General features: G+C 38.9%; 1 protein-coding gene across 1 annotated transcript in view; it reads left to right on the top strand.

Moving 5' to 3' along the window:
• Window positions 1–12,127, top strand: part of BIRC6 (baculoviral IAP repeat containing 6) — a 172,541-nt gene that overhangs the window by 105,405 nt on the left and 55,009 nt on the right. Inside the window, exons 59-62 of the mRNA XM_009880396.1 lie at window positions 1,368–1,541; window positions 2,603–2,799; window positions 7,127–7,427; window positions 10,131–10,348. Coding sequence (XP_009878698.1) covers window positions 1,368–1,541; window positions 2,603–2,799; window positions 7,127–7,427; window positions 10,131–10,348 — 890 coding nt within the window. The remainder of the gene's footprint in view (window positions 1–1,367; window positions 1,542–2,602; window positions 2,800–7,126; window positions 7,428–10,130; window positions 10,349–12,127) is intronic.

Genomic DNA, 12,127 nt, shown 5'->3' on the forward strand with positions numbered 1-12,127 from the left:
GCAGTGGTGTTGTTGGGGCATAGAGAGAGATCTCTCTCCTATAGAGAGAGATTGTGTTACTGGAATTCTTAACCTTAAATCAGGGATAAAGAACAGGAACATGGGTGAAACACTTTAATGTTATTTGGAAGAGCTTCTTACCTGTTTCATAGTACAAAACCAAGGAACCAGCTAATGGAATTAAGTGGCAAACTTCTGATCATTTTCACCCAATAAAAAACTAACACACAGAATTATTGGCTTTGAGGCTATCCTCCGGCAAATGTTAGAGGGATCATATACTTGGATTAAAATATCTAAAATTGATACCGTTAATGCTACTATTTTGGAAAGGAGATCAAAACTCAATGCCTGTTTCAGTATCTAGCTGGGAAAAGTTCACTGTCTGCTAACGGTAATGTAGACCGTTCTGTTTTTGTGATCTGGTCATCACACGTCTTGTGCAACAGCCAGTTGTTACGAAGAAAGAAGGCATGGAAAGCAGAATCAGTGACGGAAAAAAAGGGCCAGAAAACTTCTTCACTTGCACAATGGGAAGACATTTTTAATTTTCATTTCTTAAGACACCATGTTCTATTGAAGAAACAGGTTGCTACTAAAGACCTTCCTGGAACTTGTGTTACTTGATTAAGCACAGTCAAGATGAAATGGGTATGCTAAGTGTATTATATGATCCCACTCTAAAACATTTCACTTTATATGTAAGTCCACTTGTTATCAGGGAAAAATTGTTTTGCTTTGAGAGTAACTTGTAATTTCAGGGAAGAACATATTCTTTGTAAACAACAGAGTGACCAAAATCTTGATTTCAGTAATCAGTTTAGGCTGTATTGCATGTGCATTTCAAGTCTGCCTTGCTGCCGAGAAAAGCATTCCTGGCAATGCCATTCATTTCTTCCTGCTGGCTTGTGTCCTGACACCAGAGTAGTGAGTATGCTTGGGATTCATAGGACTGAAAAAGAGTCGCGGGTTTCTTTTGGTTTCCACTTTTTTCCACTTTATGTTCGCACACCTTTATGCCACCACAATTCAAGTGTGATGGAGGGGTGGGGTTTAATAGTAGGGGACAGGCTTAAAATGCACATCAAATTACAGCCTTAGCCATTTGTTAAATATGCCGAGTGCTTGGGCTTTCGGCACAGAGTTGCCTTAGGGAATGTTGGCATAGTTCTTTGTTAGTTGGTTCCAAAGTGGTGGGCCCCCTTTTCCCAAGAGAACAAATGTTAAAATTAAGGCCTTGGTTTGGAGCCAGCTAATATTTAGTCTACTTGGCATCTGAGGTACAAGTAATGAACAGCACCTGGACATGTATGTTAAAATAACCCAGTCATAATTTTTCTCTCTGACTCGATGCTATTGTTGTTTAGGTCAACCGCTACCTGCTGAAATGACACTTGCGCAGCTTCTGACTCTGCTGTATGACCGTAAACTCCCTCAAGGATACCGATCAATAGATTTGACAGTTAAGCTTGGTTCCAAAGTCATCTCAGATCCAAGCTTATCGAAAACAGACTCATTTAAACGTCTTCATACAGAAAAAGGTGAGTCTTCTTACTTTTTTGGTATCTTCCTTTTTAAAATACTTTTTTGGGACAAAAAATGTTTTTTATTTTCTTGGTAAGAAACAGCAGTTTTCTGTATTTTCTTGGGTGATGTTCCCAAGCCGTTCTCTACAAGTGCTGAAGTTCGTGATAAAGAACAAATTCGTTGCCTGTCTTCAGATTGTATTTGTAAGATACACCAATATAGTTGTTCTGTTTTCACTTTTCTTTTTTCATTATAGTGTTGTATATGATATGATGATGATTGTATAGATACCATGTATTTTGTTTCTTTACATGAATACCACTTCTCTGTAGTAACTGTTTGTGCTGATGATCAGGACAGATTAAGTAATGCAGGAGCTGTTTGAAACCATGTGAGTTATAGAAGCCTGTGAAATTTTTTATTGCAACAACTTGGGTACTTAAATATTTCTTTGAAAATGGGAATTATTCTCAAGCCCATCTAAGCAGGCCTTTTAACTCTAGCTTTTAAAAACATTATTTTTCACATTTACTAATATGGTCTGTTTCTTGCTATGGTTTTTCCAAATTGCTTGCCTATCTGCTTACTCATAGTTCTGGGGAAAGGGGAGGGAGGAGCTGTATCCAAGGAATCTGTTTTGACATATTTTAATATTATTCCTTTAGGGGAGGACTTAGAGGAATGGGACCTTGAAATTAAGCTAAGGTGTTCTGCTATCACCAGCCTGCTGACACAGCATGGAATTACAAAGTTAATCATTCGGCTATTTTAAGACAGGGGCTTCTTGTGAAAAGTGTTCACTTGATAGATCAATCTCCTTCTAGAAAAGATAAGAAACAGAAAGAAGAGTTGAAAAAGAAAAAAGTCTGTTTTACTGATACCTGGTCTGAGCTAAGTATTTCATGACTCCATGTAATGGCTGGGTACATAGATCTCACACACTATTGGGAGGCCTTTCTCTTTCAAATAATATTTTTGTTTTGCTACTTTTGAAGTACACTTTCAAGTGAGGACGAAGAAATAACACAATATTGATGATGATTTATTAATTTGTTTTACCCCTGTGGTGTTGTAGAGCATGCAGATTTACTGGGACCTTGCCCTGAAGATGAAGCCATCAGTCCTGGGGATGAGTGTATGGACGCAGTGCTAGATGAATCGCTTCTTGAAACGTGTCCCATTCAGTCTCCACTGCAAGTTTTTGCAGGAATGGGTGGATTGGCCCTCATTGCAGAGAGACTCCCTATGCTTTATCCTGACGTAATTCAGCAAGTGAGTGAAAAAATCAGTGTAGAAAAACATGCTAAGAGTGTTCTGTTTATTTGTTTAAGGACAGTATTCTCATATTTCTCTATGGTTCAGTTTGAGATCTCAGTCATGTGGGGAAACTGCTTTAAAATGGGTGAGTGCATAACTCTACAGCCCAGTCCAGCTATATATGGTATCCGTGTCTTTGTGGAACAAATGCATGAATTCAGTGTCACTGCTTGCTTTCCTTCTGTTAATTCATAAAATATCTCAGAGCGTGAAGTAACGTGAAGTTGCTGATGTACTATAAAGCCATATTTGCTTATCATTTAATTGCTTGCATAAATCATAGAATTATAGAATGGTTAGAGTTGGAAGGGACCTTAAAGATTGTCTAGATTCAACCCCCCTGCCCTGGGCAGAGACACCTTCCACCAGACCAGGTTGCTCAAAGCCCCATCCAACCTGGCCTTCAACACTTCCAGAGATGGTGCATCTACAGCTTCTCTGGGCAACTTGTTCCAGTGTCTCACCACCCTCAGAGTAAAGAATTTCTTTCTAATATCTAATCTATATCTCCCCTCTTTCAGTTTTAAAGCATTCCCCCTCGTCTTATCGCTAAAATCCCTGATAAAGAGTCCTTCCCCATCTTTCCTGTAGGCGCCCTTTAACTACTGGAAGGCTGCTATAAGGTCTCCCTGGAGCCTTCTCTTCTCCATGCTGAACACCCCCGACTCTCTCAGCCTGTCCTCATAGGAGAGGTGCTCCAGCCCTCTGATCATCTTTGTGGCCCTCCTCTGGACTTGCTTCAACAGGTCCATGTCCTTCTTATGTTGAGGGCCCCAAAGCTGGATGCAGTACTCCAAGTGGGGTCTGATGAGAGCGGAGTAGAAGAGCAGAATCACCTCCCTCGACCTGCTGGCCACGCTTCTTCTGATGCAGCCTGGGATACTGTTGGCCTAATGGGCTGCGAGCGCACATTGCCGGCTCATGATGAGCTTCTCATCCACCAACACCCCGAAGTCCTCCTCAGGGCTGATCCGTTCTCCGCCCAGCCTGTATTTGTGCTTGCAATTGCCCTGACTCAGATGCAGGACCTTGCACTTGGCCTTGTTGAATTTCATGACCTTTGCGCAGGCCCACCTCTCAAGCCTGTCCAGGTCCCTCTGGATGGCATCCCTCCCCTCCAGTGTGTCTACCTCGCCACACAGCTTGGGGTTGTCGGCAAACTTGCTGAGGGAGCACTCAATCCCACTGTCTATGTTGCTGACAAAGATGTTAAACAGCACTGGTCCCAGTACTGACCCCTGAGGAACACCACTTATCATTGCTTGCCACTTGGGCTTCGAGCTGTTGACCGCAGTCCTTTGAGTGCAGCTGTCCAGCCAATTCCTTATCCACCTAGTGGTCCATCCATCAAATCCATGTCTCTCCAATTTAGAGATGTCATGTGGGACAGTGTCAAACGCTTTGCACAAGTCCAGGTAGATGACATCGGTTGGTTTTCCATTGTCCACCAATGCTGTAACCCCATCGTAGAAGGTCACCAAATTTGTCATGCATGGTTTGCTCTTAGTGAAGCTATGTTGGCTGCCACCAGTCACCTTATTTTCCACGTGCCTTAGCGTAGTTCCCTGGGTCCTTCTTTTTTCCCTTTTTAAAAATGCGGGTTATGTTACCCCTTTTCCAGTCAGTGGGAGCTTCACTGGACTGTTGGTGAGAGCAAGGTCCAGCATGGCATGTCTCCTCATTGGCTCCTCTGTCATGTGGAGAAGGAAGTTATCATCGATGCATTCCAGGAACCTCCTGGATTGATTATGCCCTGCTGTGTTGTCCCTCCAACAGATAATGGGGTGGTTGAAGTCCCCCATGAGGCCAGGGCTTGTGAGCTTGAGGCTGTTCCTATCTGTCTATAGGGGGTTTCATCCACTCGGTCTTCCTGGTCAGGTGGCCTGTAGCAGACCTCCACTATAATGTCACCTGTCCCTGCCCTTCCTTTAATTCTGACCCATAAGTTCTCAGTCATCTCCTCATCCATCCCCAGGCAGAGCTCCATGCATTCCAGCCGATCATTGACATAGATGGCGGCACCCCCTCCTTATCTCCTCTGCCTGTCCTTCCTGAAGAGCCTGTATCCTTCCATTCTGACACTCCAGTCGCAGGAGCCATCCCACCACTCTCTGTGTTGCAGATAAGATCATAGCCCTGCAGCCATGCGCACGTCTCCAGCTCCTCTTGTTCATTCCCCATACTGTGGGGAATGAATAAAGGCATTTAAGTTGGGCTCCCAGTGAAGCTGACTGGAGTGGCTGGAATTCCTTTGTGCTGCTCTCCAGGCACTTCTGGAGTGTTGATCCTGTTGAACTGCAACCCTTCTCCACACTCTGGGCATCTAGTATTGGTATTGGCATCATACTGGTAGGAGTGGGAATGTACCCTCAGAGGTTTTTTTATGGTTAAGTGAAATTCAGTTCTCAAAGTAGAACATATCATTTTATGTTAGATTTATTATTATAAATAACTGTAATCTTAATTATCTTTATAATAATAAATAACATATCTAAAATAGAATTATACAATAAAACATATGCCATTTGTTCATATACTTACCTATAGAATTTCTCTGGAGCCGCTGATAGGCTTTTCAGAAGTGTCAGTAGTGGCATTTAGTGTGGAATTATTCCTTTGGCTGCTCTTCTAGGTACACAATCTTTATTAGAAAGGGGAAAAAAATAACGTGTAGATTATTCAAATTCCATTTGATTATATTTTTTAAATTTTTGGCTGATACTCCTAATAGGAAAGATTGTAAATATTTATGCCCTTTGAAATTAAGTTAATCATGAGTTAAGGGTGCTGTTCAGTACCCTGACTGCAAAACTATGGCAGGCATAGGAACCCGGTAGTGACACCGGGTAATTAGTATGAACCCTTTGTAAATAGTTCTGCCAAGATGTTTTAGAGGTGTAGTATCAAGCCTGTTCAAAAATTAAAAGTTAAGGAAATGTGTTCACATAAGTAATTACTGTTTTTTGAAATCCAAGAGAGGTAACGGACTCTGTATTGAAGAACACTGATTCATGAGATCCTGCAACAGATGAAAGGCAACTTAAGACCATGAGAAATTTCATCCCTTTTTTCCTTCTTTTTCTATAGTCCTGGGAAGTTATTTCCTTTTCACAGTTTTTTAGCTTGAGATATAAGTTTGGAGTCAAATACTGAGTAAGAACTCTGTGATCCATAAAAACAAATTAAGTACAATAATACCAAAAAGAAGATTCAGAGTGAAGACTGATGAATTCTCCAGACTCTTCATTCCCTAATTTTACTTTTACATTTCTCTAAGTCACTGATACTTCTGATTCTATAAACTCTGTACATTTCCCTAATTATTCTCTTAATGTGTAGATGATTGGAATAAATGCAGCTAAACATGGCTTTGACTTTTAATTAGGAATTTGGTATTCTGAATAAATTCTGCAAGGGCTTTTCATATTAATCTTTTCCAGTTTAGATCAGTCTGATGATAAATACTAAAATTTTAATTATGATTGCCGAAGTTCATCTGAATAGCATAAAAGACTGAAGCTTCTGTGATGTTTAATTATGAGACGGACCTGGGGGTCATACCTTCATTTTAACTGTGTTATACCTTCATTTTAACTGTGTGTATGACTGTTTCCTGGTGAATTGTACAACTTTTGTCCCCCTTAAACTCTAATTCCCTTCATAATGCCTGGCTGCTTAGTCCTCTGTGCAGTGTTAGTTCATAAAATAGAACTACAGACTGTTGTGTTAAAGCATAATAGTACTAAAGTCTGTCAAATCAATCAAAAGCCCAAAAGGAATACACGAGTTGCTACAAGACTGCTAAGATACCCAAATTTCTTCTTCGTTTTTGAGGGTATTATAATTGTTCTCCTTTTTGCAATATGTAGTTAATAATTAACCTCTTGAGTTCACACTGTTTAATGTTAAAAGGTCCGTTTCTTATTTAACAGTCTGATATATAAACTAATCTTGGTATTGTTTATTTTTGTGTAATTTATGTCTCCTATTCCTCTAGATTTTAAGCAATATGTTTTTAACTGAGGATTTTAGGTGGTAAAATATAGTTGCTTGCTTGTGTAGGTGGGACTTTCTAGAACTGTATTGAAAATGCAACAAGTATGCCCTTTTTAGCCATTTAGCCTGGTCACTGTATCTGTAAATGGTAGTGTATTTCCTATGACTTTTTAATGGGGTACCATATTAAGATTGTATGTCTTCTAGATCCTAACTTACGTAAAGTTTTTGCCTAAGTGATTAACTGAATGACTACTAAATTTTTTTGTTGTTTTTCTTGGTTAAGGTGAGCACTCCAGTGGTTACATCGACCACGCAGGAAAAGCAGAAGGACAGTGATCAGTTTGAGTGGGTTACCATCGAACAGTCGGGGGAATTGGTGTATGAAGCACCAGAAACAATTGCTGCAGAACCTCCACCGATCAAGTCAACAGTTCAGACTATGTCTCCCATACCCGCGCATTCTTTGGCTGCCTTTGGTTTATTTCTTCGTCTCCCGGGCTATGCTGAGGTGCTGCTAAAAGAACGGAAACATGCTCAGTGTCTGTTGAGATTGGTGTTGGGAGTTACAGATGATGGTGAAGGAAGTATGTGCTGCAATTACTATGTTTCTTTGTAGACCACAGCTAGATCATTTTACTTAAATTTATTTACACTGTAATGCTTTTAGCAGGAAGTTAGAAATGATTTGTGCAGAACTGTGTTGCTAGCATCTTTGATAGGCTGTTGTCCCTAAATATTAAATTCTGTCTAGCAAAGTTTTGTCACGATCATCAGTATTCAAGTGTTCTCATCTAGATGTCAGAGTAATTGTAAAATAACTGCTGATAAAACTTACAATGACAGTGTTGAGATGAAAGTGCGCTCAGATAGAACAATCTGAGTAGCTGGGTATGCTCAACTAATTCAGAAAACATGTAATTCTGCAACCAAATGCAGGATAACATGGTCGGAGCATAGCTACGGCAGATGTAGAATAAACTGTTGAATAATACCAGTTTAGAAAGGGAGACAAAGACCTAAAGATCATAGCGAACAAATTAGCTGAGCAGGAGCTCTACCTTAAATGGTGTGGGGTGAGTTCAGAGGGAGAAATAGAGTATTTTTCGATGAATGAAAAGATGAGCTGAGAGCCAATTTGTAGTCAGTATCTTTGCAACCAAACCTGAAATTCTGCATATGGTTCTAATATTTGTATTTTTGTGTTTTGAAAAACTGGAAGAGTGTATGTGAAAGATGTTTTAGTACTTTTAAGACATTTCCTTTCATTATGACTTTTGAAAAGAATGCTGGTTTTTCTATGCAGCAATCAACTGCAGTTAGTCTCTATTCAGCGGCCTATAGCGTGGTGGACAACGTGTATCTTGTAAGACCGACTGAGAGTCTTGTTTCCCTTCCCTTCTGTTTGTTTTTATTTCTCTTGTACTTAGGTACAGGACAGTAGACAAGAATAAACTGGATAACAAAAATTCAGTCTGACTTCTTAGTCCCACCTAATTTGAGTAGTAATTAACTGATGGATATGCAGTCCCTCAGATTTTTGCTACCCGAAACAATTTTGTATCTCTTTATTCAAAAATCCCAAACAAACAAACAAACAAACAAAAAGCCCAACTCAAACCCTTAAAATTTGGGTTGCTTTCTTTTTTTGTGTGTGTGCATCCACTATTGCTATTGGAATACAGTACTGGAACATCATTTTCCTGATAGGTAGGGACTGCTTTATAATTTTCAGCCTAAACTTATTCATCTCCAGTTTGTGCCCATTTATCATTTCGCCAGTATTGTTCTTCACCATAAATAGCTCTTCTTTCTCTCATGCATTTGTTGACGGGAATTGTATTTCCTCTTAGCCTTTGTTTTTGCTGGACTAAACAGTCAATTTCTCCCTTCCCTAAGCCAAACATCTGAATTCAACTCTTTACCAAATGTGGCATTAGTTGTACACAGTAGACTACATTAGTTCTCTGTATAAAGCATTAATATTTTTTTTTTCTGTTGGAAATGCATCTTTTCATATACCTCTTTACTTTCTCGCATAGCATGAATAGCTGCAATTATAAATCCATGATTTAGAGATTAAACATGGGTTCAGTTGTCTGCAAAAATAACTCATGGGCAAATTTTTAGATTTTCTTTTTTTTTGGTCTCTTTATTATTTGGCTATGCCTGCAGTTCTGGAAGTTTATCACATGGGCTTTTTTCCAGAGGTGTTCAGATTTATTTATGAAGATCCCAGTCAGAGGACTTTTTGCCTCCTTGTTGTTATTGTCTTTACAAAGAGTATCAGATAGATAGGAATTAACTCGTGTGTGTAGATACACATACATACAAATATAGACATACATATTTGTAATGTATTTCAGTTTAGACCTCTGGATTATTATGTAGCTGATGAACTCTTGAGAATGAGGGAGAAAAAAATATAAATATATTTAAAATAAGAAGGAAACTTCTGAACAGTTGGCTATTTTGAAGTATTTTCAGTTGTCAAATACCTGTATTTACATATGCACTGGGAAGGAATGAGAAATGCATTGTTAAATACAGAAGAGATTGAGACAGTTTCCCCATCTGAGTATGTTGCATTAATAGGTCACGTCATTTTGAATATGGCTTTTAAAATAAGTAATTTTTGCTCATAATGCAAAAGGGTTACAATTTTTAAATAATTCTACTACAAAATTCAGACATTCAGCTCATCTAATTAAAATTATGTTTAGTATTTCACCATGTATTCAACCTGAATAGCATCATGGCTTGGATTGTGTCACTGCCTTAATTCCCACTTTGAGCACGTGAATATGAAAAAAAAAAAATCCTACATCATGGTAAACTACAGGTCCTTGTCCGCTGAGCTGCTATTAGCTGACCATGTGCATTCAACTTCCCATAGTTGGAACGCTTTAAAAATAAATAAATAAAATTAGTCTGAACCACCTTCATTTTCTTCATTCAGAAATAAGACCTCAATGTAGTCAAATACAGAAGCATACTGACTATTACTCACAAACTAAGTTTTCTCCCTGAAATGGCAAATCAGATTTTATAACTTTGGTTCTTAACCAAATCCATAAAGGAAATAAAGAAACGTTCTTTCTTCTACACTCTTCTTCTGCTGAAAAGTTTTTGTGAAAAGAAACCTAGTATTAGATAGCTTACTATATGCCAATGCTTAAGTCATTATTATATTTCTGTATGGGTTGTTTACAAACCATTGCAGAGATTAACGGGCTGTATTGAACTATTGAAAGAAAATGTGGGTTTGATATTTTTCCTTTTCAATCTAGGTCATATCCTGCAGTCTCCTTCAGCAAACGTGCTTCCAACTCTGCCCTTCCATGTGTTGCGTAGTTTGTTCAGCACTACACCATTGACTACTGATGATGGAGTACTGCTTAGGCGGATGGCACTGGAGATTGGGGCTATACACCTTATCCTTGCTTGTCTCTCTGCTCTAAGCCACCATGCACCAAGAGTGCCCAACTCCAGTCCTAACCAGGCAGAGGTAAGTTTAGCAGCAGAATAATTGCCACTGAGAAGCAGTAGGAGTTTTAACTATAAAAAATAAAATAATTTCCATGCTTTCATTATAGTCTAACTTCTGCAGACTTGGCATTTGAATAAAGAGCAAAAATAATTTGAAAGTACTTGATTAAGTAATTGTCCTTGGATGTCGCAAATAAACGTAGTGATCAACAAAGAAGGCTTGTCGTAAGGCATTAAGGTGTAATCAGTTTCTTTCACAGGACCTTCTTTTTCAGTGCGTGAGAGGCATAATGCTCAATGGATGTTGGTTCTTTAATCCTCATTAGATAGCATGACCTCATTACCTTATTTAGCATGCATCATCTAAACTCTACTGGCTGCAAATTATTTCCTCTTAAATGCTTCACAAACGTAAATGAGTTGTGAAAATTAATGAATTAACGCAGTGATTTTCTTATCCCCTTTTTACTGATGGGGAAACGAGGTCCAAAGACAAAAATTTTCCATAGCATTCAAGATCCCAAGTGAATCTCCAAAATTTAACTTTTTCAAAGTACTTACTCTGTTATACCACCCTTTATTCAAAACGTGTATCCCCTGATATTTTTTTTTTTAGGATTATGGGTTGCCATTTCTGCACAACATACCAACTGTATATAAAAGAGTTTAAAAAAAATTAATGACTTGCCCTCTTCAGCATCTTTGTCACAGAGGCATACATGAAAAAGTTTCTGGTGGCTAAATATGGCTAAGTAGGTGCAAAATATAGAGTTGTCCATATTTTAGTGGCTCTGATACTGATGAGGGGTTGAGCAAGGAAGAGATTGAAGCTGTGTATGAGAATAATTTACTTTAATGGCTAGGCAAATTTAAGGGGAAGCTGGGATATTCTGCTCCTAATAGGGTATCACGCTGCTGACACGTTAATGCCTTAGCATTATTGCACTTTCAGAGGGAAAGGGCAACCATTAATTCTTATCATCTCTGCTTCAGTTCTATCGTGACCCCTTAAACAGCTTGCTTTCTCATACTTCGTATGTATCAGGTGATAGATGGAAACTTGAAATAGAGCTCCATCAGGCCTGCACTGAGGCTTGTATTTCTGGGGCCAGGCTTTCCCTTAAGTGCTTTAAGTCAGTGCTCATGACAGTCCTCTTGAGTGTTAAAGGCATGGCACGTTCACGAGTGATGTAATGAGTAATGTCTACATGAGAATAACCAGAGCTATTTCATCACTGAGGTGCTTTGCATTCCCAATGAAAAAGTTAAATGGTGATTCCAGACTATTGTCAGTACTGTACTTCATAGGTAATAATCTTTTTACCATTGCAGTCTGCTCATACATAATTTCTCTCCCTTCAAGTATAATCCTGAACAGTCACTGAAGAAGATCTGAACAGAAAATGAAACTTTTCAGGGCTGTAAATCAAATATTACAAATGAAAGTTAAGCATCTACTCATGGCACCTGGTTTCCAGAAAGGCTAATTGTCATTGAGTAACTCTAATGAAAGCAGCAGGTGTTTATCGCTTTAGAAAATGAGGTCACTTGTTTAGGGTGCTAAATGTATAATTAGGAAGGCATTAGTTAAAAATGCTTTTTGTATCCTTTTTGCCAAAGATCTGGTAAACTTTGAAAATCAGTGCAGCTACTTAAATAGTTTCCTGAGGGCTAAGCAATACCGTATTGGACTTACGTTAGTAAAATGCAGTGATGCAGACCATTGGAAAAAGCTGTACAAACCCCTTTGGTAAACTTCTGTCTCTCAGGACATTTTAAGGACAAGGTATTTCCCCCA

Source organism: Charadrius vociferus, unplaced genomic scaffold, assembly GCF_000708025.1.
Source record: "Charadrius vociferus isolate BGI_N301 unplaced genomic scaffold, ASM70802v2 scaffold62, whole genome shotgun sequence".
Classification (NCBI taxonomy): domain Eukaryota; kingdom Metazoa; phylum Chordata; class Aves; order Charadriiformes; family Charadriidae; genus Charadrius; species Charadrius vociferus.